Consider the following 21,457-nt stretch of genomic DNA (forward strand, 5'->3'; position numbering starts at 1 on the left):
GTTGAGCAGTGGAAGAGCTGAAAATAAAAGGGCGAAGTGACGCAATATTTAATAACGATGAGTATGGAGGACAGAGAGAGAGAGAGAGAGAGAGAGAGAGAGAGACAAAGTGTGAGAGAGAGAGTGTCCGGTCAGAGGTCGTTGGTTGATGTTTACGCGTAACAAGATAAGGTCAGCAAAAAAAATATAGTATCAAAACAAGATATATAAAAGACAATCAGAAAAAAAAAGTATTTAATGGGGCTATGAAGGCTTGAATTAGCTGATTGAAAAGTGACATCACAGACAATTCAACCTGCGTCATACAATTGTTGAAAGAAGTAAGGAGAAGCAGATGCAAGCAACAATCCAGATCCTTGAAATGAGACAAAAAATGAGAAGGGAACTAAAAACATGAGGAACAAGCGTAACAGTTCTCTATAACACAAATAAAAATTACAATCGAAGCAGCACAACAAGGAAGCGGTAATGGATCTTTTGTTAGGAGTGTATTGAGAGGAGCAGGTGGAGGAAGAGAAGACGGCAAGCGAGTGTATTGATAATGAAGAAGAAAGAAAAACGATAAAAATGCTAAACAAGGGAGGAAGAAAAAAAATAACAATGAGATTCTGTCCTTTGATGTGAAGTAAATAACACTGTACACGAAAAAAGTTTATATTGAGTAATGCAAGTTTTATGAGAGAGAGAGAGAGTAGGCTACATTATATCAGTAAAACAAAAGGAAGACTTGATTTTAATAGGGCGACTGAAACAATTATAATCTTATACAAAAATAAAATGAAGCTCTATTAGAACAAAAAGCTAAATACGCCATTAGTAAGCAAAATAAAAGGGCAAATAAAGAAAGACAGATATTAGGTAAACAAAAATCAAAACTAGAATACAATATCACCAACACACAAAGACAAAAATACAAAAAAAAACTCAAATCGTAAACCTAAAGAACAAATTACAATGACCTTTCTGTCTCTCTTCCTCCTCCCTCTCCCTCCCTCCCTCTTATCCATATTTAATTCCCGTTGCTACTGAGCCTCCAGCACCGATCCTAAGGTCTCATGGCGAAGGTTTAACGCTGTAGATGGTTCGAGATGAAGGTTAGGCAGCCAATAATTGATGGGACACCTGGTTGATTGGTTGGTTGGGTTGGTAGGCGAGAGGTAGAGGGACAGATGGTTAGGTTTAGGAAGAAGAGGGATGGATGGATGATAGGTTATGGATAGGAAAAATAGGTAGTTGAAAGAGATTGTAGATCGGATGAAATGATGATTGAGAGAGTGTAGACAGGATGATGGATGACTGATAGATTGTGGAGAGTAAGAATGGATAAGTAAGTATAAGTATGTATAAGTAAGTGTAAAAAAGTATAAGTTAGATCAAATAAGTGATATAGGTATAATAAGTAAAATAAGTTATGTAAGTGTAAAATGTGTTATAAGTAAAATTTAAGTGTAAAATCTGGGCAAAGTGTTCAACGAAATGTTTTTTTTTTATTATTATTATTATTATTATTATTATTATTATTATTATTATTATCTATTTATTTATTTATTTATTTATTTTTTTTTTTTTTTTTTTTTTTTTTTTTTTTTTTTATGTCGTTGCCTGTTGCGCCGGTAGGCATCTTCCTGGTGGGGCCTGATGGTCGGCCTAGCCCGTTCTGGCGCAGGCGAGTGTTTATAGTGGCGCCATCTTGCATCCTACCCTTCTCATTACCCATCATATCATCACTCTTCTCCTCTCTTGCCCCTCAGTACACCTGGAAGACCTGTACTGCTTCCACTACACGGCCAGCAGCGATGACCTGGACAAGCGCAGCGGCTGGGACCTGTACAACCCCGCGGCCGAGTACCACCGCATGGGCGTACCTTGCGAGACCTGGACCCCTACCACCCTCAACCACAACTATGAGGTGAGGGGGGGATGGTAGTGGTGGTGGTGGTGGTGGTGGGTGGTGATGGTAGTGGTGGTGGTGTGGTATGATAAATTTTGAAGTATGTAAATGTGTTTTTTTTATGTTATTGGTAGTATTAGTAGTAGAATTATTAGCAGTAGTAGTAGTAGTAGTAGAAGTAGTAGTAGTAGTAGTAGTAGTAGTAGTAGTAGTAATAGTAGTATAGTTTATTGTTTTATCGTCTGTCTGATCATAAATGCCAATATAATGAAGGCCTTGCAGGAAGTCTTAATGAAAACATGAATTATTGGTTATTTTCTTTGTTCCAATCAATACATTTATTAAACATCTCAGCCATGAATCATAATTAATATTTTCTTTCCTTCCTTCCTTCCTTCCTTCCTTTCCTTCATTTCTCCTCTTCTGTCATCCATCCTTCCTTACCATCATCTACGTTCCTCTTCTCCTTTCTCCATATTTTATTTTCCTCTCCATCATCCTCTCTTCCCCCTTCCTCCTCTTCCCTTCTTTCCCTTTCTAAACCATCTCTTTCTTTCCTCTTTCTCCTTCCTCCTCTTCTCTTCGCTTCCCTCTACCCATTGTCCTTTTCCCTTCTCCCTCCCTTTCCAAACCATCTCTTCCTTTCCTCTTTATTCCATTCTCCTCCTTCCCTTTCTGTCCCTTAACCTTCCCTCCTGTTCCTCCTCCTCAATCCCCTCCTCATCTTCCTCCTCCTTCTTTTCCTTTCTCCCTCCCTTTCCAAACCATCTCTTCCTTTCCTCTTTTCCATTCTCCTCCTTCCCTTTCCGTCCCTTACCCTTTCCTCCTCCTCCTCCTCCTCCTCCTCCTCCTTCCCCTCCCCCCTGCCTTTCCCGCCCCCACAGATCTGCGACACCTACCCCCAGGAGCTGTACGTCCCTGCCTCGGCCCCTACCAAGGTCATCCTCAGCAGCTCGAAGTTCAGGAGCAAAGGTCGATTCCCGGTGCTCTCATACCTGCACAAGAACCAGGTGAGATAAATGAGAAAACCAGGTAAGATGAGGAAGAGGAGGGAGGAGAATGTGGGGAGTGCAAAAAGGAGAGAAGAGAAAGGGGAGATGATGGGGAAAGCAAGTGGAGACGAGTCCTAGATATTAAGTGATAGAAGTGAAAGGTAATGAAGGTGAAGAAAACGGGAAGATTTTTTAGAGGGTCACTACAAAGAAATGAAAAAGAAAACGGGAAGATTTGGAGGGTCACTACGGAGAAATGAAGGTGAAGAAAACGGGAAGACTTAGAGGGTCACTACAGTAATATATGAGCTCTTGACGCCCAGCAACATTTTTTTTCTCCATTCCTCCTTTCATGCACATTTTAGCTTCCTTTCTAAACATTTTGTGAGGCACCAAGTCTGTGGGTCGTATTTTAAAACATTTCGTCGCCCAAGTTCACATATTTGACATGGCTTTCGTAGGAGCTGTAGGCCTTTCCAGGGGTAGTTTTATGACCCTGGTGGTAGTTTGACCCTTCTTCTGTGCCATGAACCTTAAAAAACACTCATGAAAAACAGATTGATCCCCTCTTTGACCTTTAGAAATAGTTGATGTGAGAAGCGATGGTGTCTTAAAATACGTGTCCCAGCTAAGCGTGTTCCTTCCCTCCTTACCCCCCCAGGCCGCCCTGTGCCGATCCTCCCAGCCGCTGTCAGGGTTCAGCGCTCGGTGTGAGGAGGACGAGCAGCTTCTGGACTGCATCCTGCGCTCCAACCCCAACACGTCGCATATGATTGTGGTGGACACGCGGCCTAAGGTAATTACAGGTGGCTTAGTGAACGGGGGGGGGGGAGGTGGTAGGGAGGGTGGTGGTGGTGGTGGTGTTAGCGGTCATGGAGGTAAAGGCAGAAGTGGAGTTTGGAGGTACTGTTAGTAGTGAGCGGTAGTGGAGGTGATGATTGTGGTAGTGGTGGTGGAGGTGGGTGGTTGTGGTAGTGGTGGTGGAGGTGGTGATTGTGGTAGTGGTGGTGGAGGTGGTGATTGTGGTAGTGGTGGTGGAGGTGGGTGGTTGTGGTAGTGGTGGTGGAGGTGGTGATTGTGGTAGTGGTGGTGGAGGTGGGTGGTAGTGGTGGTGGTAATATTAGAGAACTCATTGAGAAGGGGACCATCAAATCATCTTAGACCCTAATTTTCTTTCATGGATAAATCTTGTAAGTTTAAAGTCTCTCTCTCTCTCTCTCTCTCTCTCTCCAGCGTATAATCTGCCTCCTCTTACCATATAAAAGATACTATAATATAAATTTTATTAGTAAACTATGAATAAAGCAAAACAAACCTCTCTGTCCCATCCCAACCCCGGCATCATACTGGCACCAACATTTTTCAATTACAACGCTCATTAGCATCACACAAATATGTAATAATAACTCTTTTACCAGCAACTCATTAGTATGAGTTCATCCTCTCTTAGCCGTTTCGGTGAAACTTTTGCTATTGCGCTGGACATATCAAAAGCTTTTGATAGGGTCTGGCACAAATCTTTGCTTTCTAAACTACCCTCCTACGGTTTCTATCCTTCTCTCTGTACCTTTATCTCCAGTTTCCTTTCTGACCGTTCTATTTCTGCCGTGGTAGACGGTCACTGTTCTTCCCCTAAATCTATTAACAGTGGTGTCCCACAGGGTTCTGTCCTATCTCCCACTCTTTTTCTGTTGTTCATTGATGATCTTCTTTCCAAAACGAACTGTCCTATCCATTCCTACGCCGATGATTCCACTCTGCATTATTCAACTTCTTTTAATAGAAGACCCACCCTTCAGGAACTTAACGACTCAAGGCTGGAGGCTGCAGAACGCTTAGCCTCAGACCTTACTATTATTTCCGATTGGGGCAAGAAGAACCTGGTGTCCTTCAACGTCTCAAAAACACAGTTTCTCCACCTATCCACTCGACACAATCTTCCAAACAACTATCCCCTATTCTTTGACAACACCCAGCTATCACCTTCCTCAACACTAAACATCCTCGGTCTATCCTTAACTCAAAATCTCAACTGGAAACTTCATATCTCATCTCTTACTAAATCAGCTTCCTCGAGGCTGGGCGTTCTGTACCGTCTCCGCCAGTTCTTCTCCCTGCACAGTTGCTGTCCATATACAGGAGCCTTGTCCGCCCTCGTATGGAGTATGCATCTCATGTGTGGGGGGGCTCCACTCACACAGCTCTTCTGGACAGAGTGGAGGCAAAGGCTCTTCGTCTCATCAGCTCTCCTCCTCATACTGATAGTCTTCTACCTCTTAAATTCCGCCGCAATGTTGCCTCTCTTTCTATCTTCTATCGATATTTCCACGCTGACTGCTCTTCTGAACTTGCTAACTGCATGCCTCCCCCACTCCCGCGGCCCCGCTGCACTCGACTTTCTACTCATGCTCATCCCTATACTGTCCAAACCCCTTATGCAAGAGTTAACCAGCATCTTCACTCTTTCATCCCTCGCGCTGGTAAACTCTGGAACAATCTTCCTTCATCTGTATTTCCTCCTGCCTACGACTTGAACTCTTTCAAGAGGAGGGTATCAGGACACCTCTCCTCCCGAAACTGACTTATCTTTCGGCCACCTCTTTGGATTCTTTTTAGGAGCAGCGAGTAGCGGGCTTTTTTTTTTTTTATAAATGTTTACTTTTTTGTGCCCTTGAGCTGTCTCCTTTGCTGTAAAAAAAAAAAAAAAATGGATATGAGCGTCGCTTTATACATATATATGAATAGGCAGCTGGGAATCATTCACTTAGGTAATGTGACTTTGATGCCGAGGGAGTGCATTCAACCCTTTAATGGTAATGTGGTTATTTATTATATTATGAATTTTTATTATTACGCGTACACGAACACACGCACACACTCACACACACCTTTCACATTCTATAATAATAATAATAATAATAATAATAATCTCATTTTGTTTAGTCATCCTCTTCTGACAAATGGTTTTCTGTTTCATATTTACACATACATTGGGTTCACTTCTTTATATATATTGCTTCTCCTCAGCCATTTCTTCATTAAATAACTACGTTGGGTCAATCCTTTCCTCTCCTTCCCTCTTTCCTTGCACGGCACTTTCCATTGACTTTATAGAAATAGCCTATCTGCATTTTTTTATACGCATTAAGCTAACTTCTTTATCTATATTGCTTCTCCTCAGCCATTTCTTCATTAATAATACTAGTTACATATGGGCAATCTTTTCCTCTCCTTCATATTTTTTTAAGGCATCTTCTATTCACTTTGTAGGAGCATCAGCCTGTCTGCAGTTCTTTTTTTTCAGCTCTGGGCGTCTTTGTTCTTTAATGTAAAAACAAAATGATAAAAAAAGACTAATTCAGACTGTACATTTTGCAGCCAGTTATATTTTGACCTTCCTTCTTTCCATTCTTCCTTCCTTTCTTTCTTCCTTCCTTGTTTCCTTGTTTCCAATCTTCTTTCCTTCCTTCATTCCTTTCTCCTTCCCTCCCGTCCTAGATCATTCCTTCCTTTCTCCCTTTTTTCCATCCTCCTTCCTTCCTACCTTCCTTTTTTCCACTTTTTTTCTTGCTTCGTTCCTTCCTTCCTAGCTTCCTTTCTACCTTTCTTTCTTCCTTCCTTTCTTCCTTCCTTCCTTCCTTCCCTCCTTTCTTCCTTCCTTCCTTCCTTCCTTCCTTCCTTCCTTGCAACAATAAACTATCAATCAATCAATCAATCCTTCCTTTCGTTAATCCATCCTTCCTTCCTTCCTTCTTTGCCTACCACTGCTCACCACTCCTCTCCTCTTACCACTAACCACTTACCACTTACCACTCCTCACCAGTCACCACCTACCACTCCTAATGCCTTCTAATTCGCCTCACATATCTTGAGCACATCCGAGCATCACTTCATCATCAGGCCGCCTCCATCCCACCTCTCCCTTCCCCTCACAACCCGCTCAGCTGTTGCTTGTTAATTACAGTCGCCACGCCCTGACAGCTCAATTTAGAGGATATCCGCCGTCCCAAGAGGTTTCGTAATTATTTGAGCTGAAAAATAGATGAGTAACAACGAATTTAAGGGGCTCATCTTGGTATCTCATAGGGGTTTCGTTGCTTATTATATTACAAACACCACTTGCAATTATATGATGGTTTTGTCATCATTATCATCATAGTTGTTTCCTGGAGTGTCGTGTAAGTAAGGTTTGGAGTTCTTGGGAAACATAAAAGTGTGAGAGAGAAAGAGAGCGAGGAAGAGGGTAGGTGAGAGGATGTGTTGAAGGAAGAGAGAGAGAGGGAGAGAGAAAGGATGCGTCAGAAGGAGAGGAGAGAAGGAGATGATGGGTGGAGGAGAGGTTTGAGGGAGAGAGGGAGAGGAATGATGAGAGAGAAAATCAGGGAAGGCAAAATCGATGTACAGTGAAGGGGAAACACTACACACATGTTCATATACGATCATCTGTCTACACACGCCCTGCTGCTCGCCTCTCCTGCACCTCCTCGTTAGCAGTAATGATCCACGTTCTCCAGATCAATGCCATGGCTAACCGGGCAGCAGGCAAAGGCTACGAGAACGAGGCGTACTACGAAAACATCAAATTCCACTTCTCGGGCATTGAAAACATCCATGTCATGAGAGCATCCCTGGCCAAGCAGATTGAAAGTAAGTAGAGATCACTATAGAGTTTATACACATCGTCACACACTTGACATTTAATCACATCACCCCTTAGCCTTCAGTTAAGGATAGACCGAGGATATTTAGTGTTGAAGATGACAGCTGGGTGTTGTCGAAGAATAGGGGATAGCTGTTTGGAAGATTGTGTCGAGTTGATAGGTGGAGAAATTGAGTTTTTGAGGCATTGAAGGACACAAGGTTCCTTCTACCCCAATGGGAAATGACAGCAAGGTCTGAGGTTAAGAGATATAGGAGTAAAATGTGCTTCCGTTTTTTAAGGAATAGTATATCAAAAGACTTTTAGACTACGTATATTCTCTTTTAACTGCATCATATCAGAACCCTCAACTGTAAAGTTTTGTTGATTGAGGCTCAGACCTTGATAGACCACCAAGAAAGTGTGTGTGTGTTGTCAAATAAAACACTATTCCAGAAGCGCCAGGTATTCATCTGTACCTTGTCGTAATGCTTCACTGAGTATTTCAGTTTCCTGTTTGTATAACTTTGTCATTTTCTTCAAGTGATCATTTTTTTTCTCAGCTCTTTGCTTGGGTTCTATTACATTTCTTCGATTTCTCTATGTACATGTGTTGCAGTGACTTGCAGCTATAGGTGAAATTGTTTTGCTTCTGTGTGTAGAGGGCAGCAGCATTTTTTTTTATCAGCTAAGGAGACAGTTCAAGGGCGTAAAGAAAAATATAAAAAAAAAAGCCGGAGACTATCACCACAAATTTGCTGGGTTAGTGATGTGGCGATTTCCTGTCATTGTACCAACTTATGTGTGCCTTCCAGCGTGCCAGTTGGTGCCGCCCTCCATGAACGGCTTCATCAGCGGCGTGGAGTCCTCGGGCTGGCTGAAGCACGTGCGCTCAGTGATGGACACGGCGGTGTTCATCACGGCCGCCATGATGGAGGGCGTCAGCGTGTTGGTCCACTGCTCCGACGGGTGGGACCGGACCGCTCAGACCTGCGCCCTCGCCCAGCTGCTCCTTGACCCTTACTACCGCACCATCCAGGGCTTCCAGGTGGGTCATCAGAAGCTGGTGAAACTGTTAATTGTGTTGAAGTTTTTTTGTTTTTTTTTTTTTTTCGCCTGTGGCTCCGGTAGGCTTGTTTTCGGAGGGGCCTGATGGTATGGCCCAGCCCGTTGTGGCGCAGGCGAGTGTTTATAGTGGCGCCATCTTGCATTGGCTCATGCTGCCCTCCCTTAGCTCATCTTTAATCCTAGTATCTAGAGTCCGGGTTGATAGGTGGTCTTCTGGACAGCATGTGGGTAGTTTTAAGCCACTCGGCGGCGGCTGAAAAATCCCAGCTTGGTGGCACCGGGCGGGGATTGATCTCGCGTCGTCCTGAACGCGGCGCCGTCACGCTGTTGACTCAGCCACCGCCTCCCCTGAAAGTCTTGTCTTGTCTTAGTCTTGTTGAAGCTGTTAATCTTACTTTAATCCTTCCTTTCTTCACTCCCTCCATCCTTCCTTTCTCCTTTTCCATTTTTTCCACTTTCTCATTCCTTCCATCTTCCTTCCTTCTTCCTTTATTCCTTCATATTAGTCTCCTTGAAGCTGTTAATCTTACTATAATCCTTCCTTGCCTCCCTCCTTCCTTCCTTTCTTCTTTCCTCCTTTTCCATTTTCTTCCATTTTCTCATTCCTTCCTTCTTCCCTCCTTTTCCATTTTCTTCCATTTTCTCATTCCTTCCTTCTTCCCTTCCCTTATTCCTTCATTCCGTACTTCCTTTCTACTTTCCTATTTTCCACCTCTTCTGTAGTGTCAGTTATAATTCCTGCGTTTGTTTATTCAACCTGACAGATTCTTGCCTTGTTAATGATCCTTGCACTTAATTGGTTGTAAGATGCCAGAATTTAGTGTTGCTCATGTTGATCTTTCTACAAGTGTTGCCTCTCACCCTTCCCCACAGACCCTGATAGAGAAGGAGTGGCTGGCGTTTGGGCACAAGTTCACGGATCGCTGCGGACACATTCAGGGTGACTCCAAGGAGGTGTCACCCATCTTTACGCAGTTCATTGGTGAGTGTGTTTCATTCCAGGGACTGCGAACACCATCATCATCTGTTATTCCTCTAGGGGCTTTTAAATGTTAGGCCCAGAAAATAATGAAGTAATATAGAAAGTGATGTTGTAAAGTAGAAAGTAATGTAACAATGTAGAGAGTAATGTAGCCATGGTTAGGTTAGGTTAGGTTAGGTTTTAACCCGGTAGCAGCGACGGGCCAAATTTGTGGCTTTACCGTGTAGCAGCAACGGGCCAAATTTGTGGCTTTACCGTATAGCAGTGACGGGCCAAATTTGTGGCTTTGCCGTGTAGCAGCAATGGGCCAAATTTGTGGCTTTACCGTGTAGCAGCAATGGGCCAAATTTGTGGCTTTACCGTGTAGCAGCAATGGGCCAAATTTGTGGCTTTACCGTGTAGCAGCAACAGGCCAAATTTGTGCCATGATATAAACCCCCCAAAATAGATGATACATAATCTGATCACAAATGCTTCGATATATATTATGAAATGGTTTGTGTGTGGGGTGATTTTTTCTCATTTTTCTCGCTTAGAGGGACCATTAAGAAACATGATCCTCGCTGCTACCGGGTTAAAGCTCATCCACATCTGTATCATAGGAATTACATTGCTTATCACATTTCATACAGCACTTACAATTCTGAAGGTTAATTCTAATATCAGACATCACCATCATTATCATTGTTGTCTCCTGGAGTGTCGTGTACCCAAGAAATATAAAAGTGGGTGTAGTCAGAGAGGGCAAGAAGAGAAGATGGCGCCACTATAAACACTTGCCTGCGCCATGACGGGGTGGGGCCGACTACCATCAAGGTCCCTCACGAAAAGCCTACCCGCACTATCGGTGTACACATAAAAAAAAAATGAACGTATAGTGAAGGAAACACTACATATCCTTATACATACATGGTAGATGAATAAAATAGATATCATATAGTCTGCCAGATCAGTACCACCATTAGCGTTTGTGTTGTGCCGACAGATTGCGTGTGGCAGCTCCAGCAGATGCTCCCCTCGGCGTTTGAGTTCAACGAGCGTTACCTCCTAGTCCTGCACGACCATGTCTTCTCCTGCCAGTTCGGGACCTTCATCGGCAACTGTCAGAAGGATAGAGTGGACTTGAGGTAGGTCAGAGGGGGAAGATGCCCTACACTTACGTCACTCATCATCATCATCGTCATTATCGTTTAACGTCCATTTATTCCCTGTGGTGGGAGTGGACGGGATGTGAGCCTCCTCCACTGTTGCCGGTCCATAGCCATTTCTTCCGTGATGTCACTCATGCACAAAAATATAGTAATGTACTGGGAAAGGATGTTCACTCTGCATCTCAGTCAAAGAAGCTGTACTATTCACTCTGATTTCTTTCCCCAATAACTCACTTTAACATTTTACATTTTTACTTTACCGACCTTTTCTTATTTTTCTTATTTTTCTTATTTTTCTTTTCCTTCTTCTTCACGTTCTTCTTTTTTCTTCTTCATTTAACATCCTTGTTTTCCCCTACCTCTACTGCATATATAAATATCTGATCATGCCTCTTATTAATACTCTTACTAAAGCTGCAATTTCTACAACTTCTACTACTGTTGCTACCACTACTACTACTACTACTACTACTATTACTACTACTACAACCGGGCTTTTTTTTCATTATTGTTTTCTTTTTTTTTTACGCCCTTGCACTGTCTCCTCTGCTGTAAAAAAATAAATAAATAGATAAAAAACACACAATCACACCCACCACCCCCTCGCCCCACCATACCATCTCTCCTCCACACAGGTTAGCCGAGAGATCCTACTCTCTGTGGGGCTTCATCAGGAACCACGTGACGGAATACAGGAACCCACTGTACCGCCGAGACTCAACCACTGACGTCCTGCGCCTCACACTGAGTCCCCAGAGTGTAAAGTGAGTAGAGAGGAGGAGGAGAAAGTGAGAGGAGATTAAGGTCGGGCTTATAAGACACTCTCGCGTCTCACATCAGCCATTTCTAAAGGTCAAAGAGGGGGTCAGTCGGGTTCCAATGAGCGTTTCTTCAGGTTCATGGTACAGAAGAAGTCTCACACTACCACCAGGGTCATAAAACTACCCTTGGAAATGCCCACAACTCCTATGAAAGCCTTGTCAAATATGTGTACTTGGGCGGAGATATATCTTGTAATATGACCTTAAGAGCACTCGTATTTGGGAGGAGGAGAAGAAAGATTGGAGATGAAATGAAGGAGGAAACTCAGGCTATATAGGACCTACTGAGTCTCCATTGTGAAGTGAGTAGAGAGGAGGAGGAGAAAGTGAGAGGAGATTAAGAGCACTAGTTGTTGGGAGGAGGAGAGGAAAGATTGGAGATGAAATGAAGGAGGAAATTCATGCTATATAGGACCTACTGAGTCTCCAGTGTGAAGTGAATAGAGAGGAGGAGGGGAAAGTGAGAGGAGATTAAGAGCACTAGTTGTTGGGAGGATGGGAAGCAAGATGGAGATGAAATGAAGGAGGAAACTTAGGCTATATCTATATTTCACCTTAGGCGTGTGTGTTTCCATCCCAGGTTCTGGCGAGGGATGTACAACCGCTTTGAGAACGGCATCCACCCCCGGGAGCCCATGGGGGACCTGCTGGCGGCCACCACGGAGCACACGCAGTCCCTCAACGACCAGGCCGACTACCTCACCAAGGTACTGAACCAGACATTAATGCTGGCAACACTTACGAGCCCTCTCACATAATCATCCTCATCATCAAGTGTTCACATCTACTGTAGCCAGAATGGGAAGTCAAAATTACCTCTACCAAAAGTATATTTACATCACAACACTGGGGAAGGAAGAGACAGGAACCACAGGTGTATTGAGATGAGTGTATTCCCAACAAGTTTCACTCTGTATGTATGTGTGTATATGTGTGTGTGTGTGTGTGTGTGTGTGTGTGTTGTTTTGGTAATGGCCATCACATTGTAGTAACATTATTAAATACTGCAGTACTCCAGAAAATTACTGTAGTTGAGTTACAGGTTATAATGTGATGCAGAACTCAGCCATGGGACAAGGAAGGCTGTGTTGAGTGAAGTCTCTCCTCCCTTCCAGCGCATCACGTGGCTCAAGAACGAGCTGGAGCGGCGGGGACGCAACGCCCCCAAGAAGGCGGCTGACGCGCTGTGTGACAACCGTATCCTGGACGAGGCGCAGCAGGTGGGGGGCAGGGCACCGCACGCTGACAACGGCAATGTACATAACAGCTTGACAGTGTAGACGTAATGTTACTGGAAGCTCTAGGGATAGTACTTACCATATGAATGAAGAGAAAACAGGAGGAGAAACCATGAGGAAAGATTTACTGTGTATTTCCTAAGTAGCTGTTGAGTAAAGTTGAAAATTGAGGGCTTGAAAAATTAAATGCAGTGTTACCAGAAGCTCAAGGCAAAGTACTTACCATATGAGGAGAAAACAGGAGGAGAAAATATGAGGAAATATCTGTTATGTATTTCCCTAAGTAGCTGTTGAGTAAAGTAAAAAATTAAAAGCTTGAAAAATTAAAATCAATGTTACCAGAAGCTCAAGGCAAAGTACTTACCATATGAGGAGAAAACAGGAGGAGAAACCATGAGGAAATATCTGTTATGTATTTCCTTAGTAGCTGTTGAGTAAAGTAGAAAATTTAAAGCTTGAAAAATTAAAATCAATGTTACCTGAAGCTCAAGGGAAAGTACTTACCATATGAGGAGAAGATATGAGTAAATATCCACACGATCTCCCTCGGTAGTTATTGAGTAAAATACATAAATAAAAGCTTGTTAACGAATAGATAGGGAAAGAGAAAGGATAGTAAAGGAGGAGAATAGTTAGTGAATAAAGAGAGAAAGGGAAGGAGGGAAGGAGAAATGATGATGAACAGAGACAGAGAGAGAAAGATTAGGAGAGGAGAAGAAATGTTAATGAAAAGAGAGAAAGAGGAAGAGTAAGAGAGGAGAATAGTTAGTGAATAAAGAGAGAAAGAGAAAGGGAAGGAGGGAAGGAGAATTGATGATGAACAGAGAGAGAGAGAGAAAGATTAGGAGAGGAGAAGAAATATAAATTAAAAGATAGAAAGAGAAAAAGTGAGAGAGGATAATAGTTATTGAATAAAGAGAGAAAGAGAAGGAAGGAAAGGAAGAACTGTTAAAATGAATAGAGGCAAAGGAGAGAGAGAGAGAGAGAGAGAGAGAGAGAGAATCATTAGTGAAAGGAAGGAGGAAAAGAAAGAAAAAGGATAAGAGAGGAGGAAATTTGTTAGTGAAAAAAGAGGGACTGAGAAAGTATAGGAGAAGAAGAGTATTACTAATGAAAAGAGGGAGAAAAATGAAAGATTACAAGGAGAAAAACTATCCATGAAAAGAGGGAGGAAAAGAAAGATTAGAAGAAGAAAATCTGTCCGTGAAAAGAGGGAGGAAAGGAAAGATTAGAAGAAGAAAATCTGTCCGTAAAAAAAGGTTTGAAAGGAAAGATTAGGAGAAAAGCTGTCCATGAAAAGAAGGAAAAAGAGCAAGAGAATGACAGGAAAGGAGGAGAAACTATTAAAACTTCAATTCCCCACCAGAACGAGGGCAAAGTGGAGAGCCTGGGTGTGCTGGGGATGCAGGAGATTGAGGAGTCCCTGGTGTCGGTGGGCGCCCTGACAGCCACACACGAGACGGACCCGGACGTCACCTCGGATAAGATCGCCCCGGACGCAAACTTCATCAACCCTTCGCAGCTGATCCCCGGCAGCGGCAAGAAGCTCATGGTGGGTGATGCCGATCCTTCACTAGTCTGTCTGTTTTATTTGATTTTTATATAACAGAGGAGACAGCTCAAGGGCACAAAAAAAAGGAAACAACACGCTACTCGCTGTTGTGTTAGTGATGGTAGAAAGAAATGATTGTGTGACTGACCTGCTTTCTTTCCTCTTCACCTCATTTATCTATTAATTAATGTGTTGAATTTCTACTATCGTTTAAGCATTATTAGCCTGTGATTGACCTCCCCTTTCGATTCACCTTATTCATCTTCACCTGTTAATGTATTGTCTTATCAAGGTGTATTGTCTGTTACTGTAGTTTATTGTATTGTTCTAGCATTAGTTGAATTAGTATTGTTATCTTATAGTGTTTGCATAGGACTTTGTTGTTGTTCTACTCTCCTCAAATATCCTCTAGCGGGCTTTTTTGGTTTTATTCAGTTTTGCCCTTGAGCTGCTTCCTTTACTGTTAACCCCTTCAACACGAGGATGCGTATACTGCGTCCTTGTGTGCCCCGTACCATATCCGAGGATGCGCATACTTCGTCCTGGCGCGCTTTAGCCAATATACAAGTTATTTTATCTCTATATTTATGCTTACATCTCAAAACTATTAATTAATTTATGTTTCTTTATCTGCACCATTTAATTCTGCATGTTTTCATTTATGATACGCGATGATTATGTTGAGTTTATGGCTGAAAACTTGTTATATTCAATAGCGACATTTGAAATTTGGCGCGCACGGCGATCTCGGATACGTCACGGGGCACTGTTTTGGCCCGGCCGTAGTGAAGGGGTTAAAAAAAATATGACTGACTTACATTCCTTGCCCCTCCCGTCCAGAACCAGCTGCTGTCCCACCAAGCAGTGCGGTCCGTGTCCTCCGAGCTGTCCTCCGTCTCCCTCGACTGGAAGACCTTCAGGAATGTCAAGGAGTGTTCCTGCTCCACGCCCTTTGACCACTTCAGCCGTAAGGTGAGTTGGGTTGTGTATTTATGGGTGTCTGCATTAGTGAGGTAGCTTAGTCATTATCTTCCATTATTATTAGCTATTATTATTATTATTATTATTATTATTATTATTATTATTATTATTATCCAACTCAAACTCTGTCTCCACCTCCGGCCATTCATATCTCCACGTCAACTTTCAACTCCCTCTTCTTCTCTTTTTCCTCCTCTTCCTTTTCTTTTTTTTCTAATTCCTCCTTTTTTTCTGTTTTCTAGTTCCTCCTCCTTTTCCTACATCCTCCTCCTCCTCCTCCTTTTTATAGTTCCTCCTTCTCCTCCTTTTTCTACATCCTCCTCCTCCTCCTTTTTCTACTTCCTCCTTCTCCTCCTTTTCCTACATCCTCCTCCTCCTCTTCCACCATTTTCTAGTTCCTCATCCACCTTCTCCTTTTTCTAGTTGCTCCTCTTTCTCCCTCTCCATATCATCATCACTTACACTCCACTTCCAACAAACATAGCATGGGGGTGTTAAGATCTAAGAAAGACAGAAAAAAAGGTGATCCAAAATCTGAATGGTGTGTGTGTGTGTGTGTGTGTGTGTGTGTGTGTGTGTGTGTGTGTGTGTTTACCTAGTTGTAGTTTTACAGGGCCTGGGCTTACGCTCGTCTGGTCCCGTCTCCGTATCTGTATTTGTCCTATTTTTCCTCAAAGTTTTGCACACTCTTCGCCAACACTACATCCTCACTTAGTCTGTTCCAAACCTCTATATTTCTTTGTGGGAAGCTATATTTCTTTATGTCTCTGTGTGCGTATGTGTGTGTTTGTGTGTGTGTGTGGCTTCTTAAAAATACCACATATACTTGAGGCCCAGAGTCACCCATGTATATTCTGTTTCAGCACCACTGTTGGCGTTGCGGGGAGGTGTTCTGCACACGTTGCATCGACAAGAAGACAGCGCTGCCCGGCCATCTCAGTCAGCAGCCCGTGCCTGTCTGTCGCCCATGCTACAAAGATGTGACACGTTCCCTCTCGGTCGATACGCCATAGTCACACAGATCTGGGTCGAGGCATGACGTTGCACTATGGCGGGGGTGACTATACTTATTCAGTCAAGCAGTGAGCATGTCAGTGAGTCAGTTATCCTCCTCCAAGGTGTTGAGTAAGAATGAGGTCATGCTAGGGAAGGGTGTTGGCATGTCAGGACACCCAGTCACTGATTCACTCGGCCAGTCAGTCATTCAGGCCAGAGTGTGTAGCTTGGGTGTAGGTGCGAGGGCGGGTATTTAGTGATATTGGGTCTTCATCCTTCTTGTTGGTGTTGTGTGGCGATATGATCAGGCCAAGCGAGGGAGTGAAGTGGTGTGGGAGTGTGGGTTGAACTTCTGTATCATTCACTCAGTCAGTCGGTCAGTTAGATGGTGCACTGCTTTGTTTCTTCTTACTCAATATGGAAAGTGAATGGGTTGCTCTGATTGGCTCTTGTGAAGGGAGTGGGTGTGTTGATATCATCCCTGTATCATCACTCGGTCAGTCAGTCAAATGGTGCACTGCTTTGTTCCTTCTTAAGCCCCGTTCACACCGTGCCGACTCTGGGCCACGACAACCCAGCGACTCCACGAACACGAGGTCTTGGGTGTGAAATGTCGACATGAAAGGGTCGCACATAGTCTTTCCGACCTTATGCGACCCTTCCACATCAAGATTTCACACCCAAGACCTCGTATACCCTGAGTCGCTGGGTTGTCGTGGTCCAGAGTCAGCACAGTGTGAACGGGGCTTTACTCATTATGGAAAGTGAATGGGCTGCCCGGATTGGCTATTGTGAAGGATGTGCATCTCTATATTATCATTCAGTCAGTCAGTCAGAATCTGTACTGTTTTGTCTTTTTTTACTCATTATGGAAAGTGAATGGGCTGCCCGGATTGGCTATTGTGAAGGATGTGCATCTCTATATTATCATTCAGTCAGTCAGTCAGAATCTGTACTGTTTTGTCTTTTTTTACTCATTATGGAAAGTGAATGGGCTGCCCGGATTGGCTATTGTGAAGGATGTGCATCTCTATATTATCATTCAGTCAGTCAGTCAGAATCTGCACTGTTTTGTCTCTTTTTACTCATTATGGAAAGTGAATGGGCTGCCCGGATTGGCCGTTGTGAAGGATGTGGGTGTGTTGATATCATCCTTGTATCGTTAGCCAGTCAGTCAGTCATATGCTCTACTGTTTTTTCCTCCTTACTCAATATGAAACTTGAATGGGCTGCCCTGACTGGGTGTTTTGTAAGGAAGTGTAAGGAAGCGACAGCTGCCGGTGGATGCTGTGTCTAGTGAGCACAGTGCTGTTGGCGGCCGATCAGCACTGACCCTACTTAATGCTGACTATTCACAGTGCTGTTCCTTAGGTCAAGTTTATGAATCCATCTCCGTTTACAGTTTATTCCTGGTTCATGGCACTATTGCATAATTTTTATAAACATGCATATCGATATTCCATTATTATTTACAAAACTTATACACACATGTACCTAGGGCCGCTTTCACAGTCATTTTGTTAGTTTTGGTCGTTACCAATGGCGGCGATCGATGTTATAGCATTTCCACTTGAAACTGGCTGATGGGGTAGTGGAGGCTGTGGAGTTAGCCTAGCCCCGCAATTTGGCACACACTCTCAACACCTCTCGCTTCCTCTGCGGCCGCCACTACCCCATAGGCCAGTTTCACGTGGAAAACTATAGCGTCGATCGCCGCCATGGGTAACGATCAAAACAAACAAAGTGACTGAAAGCGGCCCCTAGTTCTTTTCCCTAATCAAACGTTCCATTGTCTTGAAGGTAGTATGCTATGATGTGTACTGCTCCTTGATTTTTACGCTATGTACCTCTGATTCTGTTATATATGATTATGAAACTTTGGAGCATGGTCTACCTACATCCGATTCCATTATATATGATTATGAAACTTTGGAGCATGTTCTACCTACTTAATAAACTTTTGCTCAGTTTTACTTTTTGTCATAAGGATTTTTGTTAGTTTCAATGTGTTTGGTTGTATTTGGTCATTGATTTATAGAGTGCACAGTTGTTTGGTTGTATGTTCTCGGCCGTCACCAGAAGGAGGGTGAGGAGCGCAGGATGGGTGCATGCAAAAGGAGAGAAAAATCATGAGTTAACCCGTTAGCCGCGGGGATCGTGTTTCTTAATGGTCCCTCCAAGCGAGAAAAATGAGAAAAAATCACCCCTCACACAAACCATTTATTAATATATATCAAAGCATTTGTGATCAGATTATGTATCATCTATTTTGGGGGGTTTATATCATGGCACAAATTTGGCCCATCACTGCTACACGGTAAAGCCACAAATTTGGCCCATCACTGCTACACGGTAAAGCCACAAATTTGGCCCATCACTGCTACACGGTAAAGCCACAAATTTGGCCCATCACTGCTACACGGTAAAGCCACAAATTTGGCCCATCACTGCTACACGGTAAAGCCACAAATTTGGCCCATCACTGCTACACGGTAAAGCCACAAATTTGGCTCGTCGCTGCTACCGGGTTAAATAAATGGTTCCACATCTCAAAAAGGCTATACTCAAAAGTTAAAAAAAAAGTTCAGTTAGTTCAAAAATTCATAACCAAATCATTATAACTGTGCACCACAAGCGAGAGAAAAGTTTGTAAAAATGTATAATTGGTCATTCACTATTAGCCAGATAATTATAAGTGTACATATTTAACACCATGATTTAGTTCCTATTCGAAGATGATTATTTACAGATGTTAGGGCAGAATCATGTATATTTAAAGGTTTAATGAATAATAAGTATGATTAAGGTTACCAATGCTGCAAATCTAGTGGTGGTGGCGGACAAGCAGGTCGTACTGGCGAGGAGCATTGCCCACATGGACACTGCGGTGGTACAAAGCAGCAGACCAGATCACTTTTTCCTCACAGTCTGTCATTACGTTGTGCTAATTTCCCGCTTCGCTCTTGCATGCCACACATCGAACACTAACTGTGGGTCATAACAGCGAGGAGCATTGCCCACGTGGACACTGCGGTGGTACAAAGCAGCAGACCAGATCACTTTTTCCCAACAGTCTGTCATTACGTTGTGCTAATTTTCCGCTTCGCTCTTGCATACCACACACCGACACTAACTGTGGGTCATAACAGCGAGGAACATTGCCCACGTCGACAGCGGTGGTACAAAGAAGCAGACCAGATCACTTTTTCCTCATAGTCTGTCATTACGTTGTGCTAATTTTCCGCTTCGCTCTCGCATACCACACATCGAACACTAACTGTGGGTCATAACAGCGAGGAACATTGCCCACGTCGACACAGCGGTGGTACAAAGAAGCAGAACAGATCACTTTTTCCTCATAGTCTGTCATTACATTGTGCTAATTTTCCGCTTCTCTCTCGCATACCACACATCGAACACTAACTGTGGGTCATAACAGCGAGGAACATTGCCCACGTGGACACTGCGGTGGTACAAAGCAGCAGACCAGACCACTTTTTCCCAACAGTCTGTCATTACGTTGTGCTAATTTCCCGCTTCGCTCTCTCATACCACACACCGAACACTAACTGTGGGTCATAGCAGCGAGGAACATTGCCCACATCGACAGTGGTGGTACAAAGAAGCAGACCAGATCACTTTTTCCTCATAGTCTGTCATTACGTTGTGCTAATTTTCCGCTTCTCTCTCACATGCCACACCGCACAGGCAGGAAACGAAACTGCATTGTCTCGTATCTATAAACACAGTAATGGCGAGGGAGACCGTTCCAGATGTACGCAATAGCTTGCTATTCTACAAGCGCATGTACGGACACTGCGGATACATAGATCTGTGTTACACCGGCACTGTGGCAGAGGCTGTGCTGTGTGGCCTTCACTGTGATAGCAAGGAGGAGGAACTGTAGAGGGGGTGGCAGTGCTGTGCGTGGGTGCAGAGGTCATAAGGCAAGACCAGAAATACAAGGCAGGAGGCCGTGAGGTTGTGGCGTTAGATGTGGAGCCAAAACAGAGCAACAGAGCACCATAATCGGACAGCGATCGATGTTGGTGTTTGCTGCCTCACAGTCTGGGTGTTTACTGTTTGTTATGTTGCCCTGTCATGTGGGTTCTCCTTCTTGGTGGGCAGACAGGTTATGGACAAGACTGAGGAGTTGAAAGTATGTATATGTATGTAAATTGCCACCTGTCTCTCTCCCTCTCCTTCCCCTCCCTTCTCATTATTTTTTTTCCTTTACTTCTTCTTTCTCTTTTTCTTCGTTTTCTTCTTTTTCATTTTCTTTTTCTTCCTCTTCTTCCTTATCTTCCTTGTCTTCTTATCTTCTTCCTTTTCTTCTTTTTCATTTTCTTCCTCCTTTTCCTTTTCTTCCTTTTCTTCTTATCTTCTTTTTCCTTTTCTTCTTCCATTTCTTCCTCTTTTCTCATGATTCTTCCTGTGCCTCTTCAATCTATTACTCCATTTATTCATTATCGTCTGTGTTCTATTCCTATTGGTGAACTATTGGTCTATCTCTATGCCTATGATTCTAGCTCTCATTCGGGCTATTATTTTGAGGCCTATCTTGCATTCGTACTGGTCTTTCCTCTTGTCTCTGGCCTGGTAATGTGTCTGTCTGTCTGTCTGTCTGTCTGTCTGTCTGTCATCTCTCTCATCTCTCTCTCTCTCTCTCTCTCTCTCTCTCTCTCTCTCTCTCTCTCTCTCTCTCTCTCTCTCTCTCTCTCTCTCTCTCTCTCTCTCTCTCTCTCTCTCTCTCTCTCTCTCTCTCTCTCTCTCTCTCTCTCTCTCTCTCTCTCTCTCTCTCTCTCTCTCTCTCTCTCTCTCTCAGTGAAGAAATATAGATCTAAACTTCATATTGTTCATTTTTATTCACTATTCATTAACTGTGATGCGTAAATATGAGCTCATCTCTCTCATTATGCTTTCTACTCTCTATAGTATAAGATGTGTAGCATGATTTATTTTCTATGTCATTTACTGTTTATGTACTGCCAACTTAAGTTACTCTTTAGTTACCCCCAAAAAAACTATATATTGTAATGGAGGAAGAGAATGGTACAAGAATCTTTAGCATCTGAAAGCTTCGGTAAGTCACGGCTGGTCACTGGTTTATCAATGTCGTTGGTGAGGATGAATTTACGTAAGATGA

General features: G+C 43.3%; 1 protein-coding gene and 1 long non-coding RNA gene across 3 annotated transcripts in view; one reads left to right on the forward strand and one right to left on the reverse strand.

The window, feature by feature from the left end:
• The window catches only part of LOC126993073 (myotubularin-related protein 6-like), a 111,358-nt gene extending 94,558 nt beyond the window's left edge, over window positions 1-16,800 (forward strand). Inside the window, exons 4-16 of one of the 2 annotated variants that reach the window (XM_050851906.1) lie at window positions 1,752-1,909; window positions 2,776-2,901; window positions 3,545-3,679; window positions 7,398-7,530; window positions 8,338-8,570; window positions 9,464-9,572; window positions 10,558-10,699; window positions 11,359-11,487; window positions 12,125-12,251; window positions 12,660-12,800; window positions 14,149-14,334; window positions 15,175-15,306; window positions 16,179-16,800. In XM_050851906.1, the coding sequence (XP_050707863.1) occupies window positions 1,752-1,909; window positions 2,776-2,901; window positions 3,545-3,679; window positions 7,398-7,530; window positions 8,338-8,570; window positions 9,464-9,572; window positions 10,558-10,699; window positions 11,359-11,487; window positions 12,125-12,251; window positions 12,660-12,800; window positions 14,149-14,334; window positions 15,175-15,306; window positions 16,179-16,328 (1,901 nt within the window). In that variant the 3' untranslated portion in view covers window positions 16,329-16,800. The remainder of the gene's footprint in view (window positions 1-1,751; window positions 1,910-2,775; window positions 2,902-3,544; window positions 3,680-7,397; window positions 7,531-8,337; window positions 8,571-9,463; window positions 9,573-10,557; window positions 10,700-11,358; window positions 11,488-12,124; window positions 12,252-12,659; window positions 12,801-14,148; window positions 14,335-15,174; window positions 15,307-16,178) is intronic. The other variant, XM_050851907.1, reaches the window with a different exon arrangement.
• A 385-nt stretch (window positions 16,801-17,185) lies between these two features.
• Window positions 17,186-20,955, reverse strand: LOC126993074 (uncharacterized). The gene is made up of 2 exons (XR_007747324.1): window positions 18,257-20,955; window positions 17,186-18,205 (listed from the first exon to the last, which is right to left on the reverse strand). It is a non-coding gene; the product is annotated as an uncharacterized LOC126993074 (long non-coding RNA).
• Window positions 20,956-21,457: the final 502 nt, after the last annotated feature.

The sequence above is a fragment of the Eriocheir sinensis genome, unplaced genomic scaffold (genome assembly GCF_024679095.1).
Source record: "Eriocheir sinensis breed Jianghai 21 unplaced genomic scaffold, ASM2467909v1 Scaffold554, whole genome shotgun sequence".
In the NCBI taxonomy this organism is placed as follows: domain Eukaryota; kingdom Metazoa; phylum Arthropoda; class Malacostraca; order Decapoda; family Varunidae; genus Eriocheir; species Eriocheir sinensis.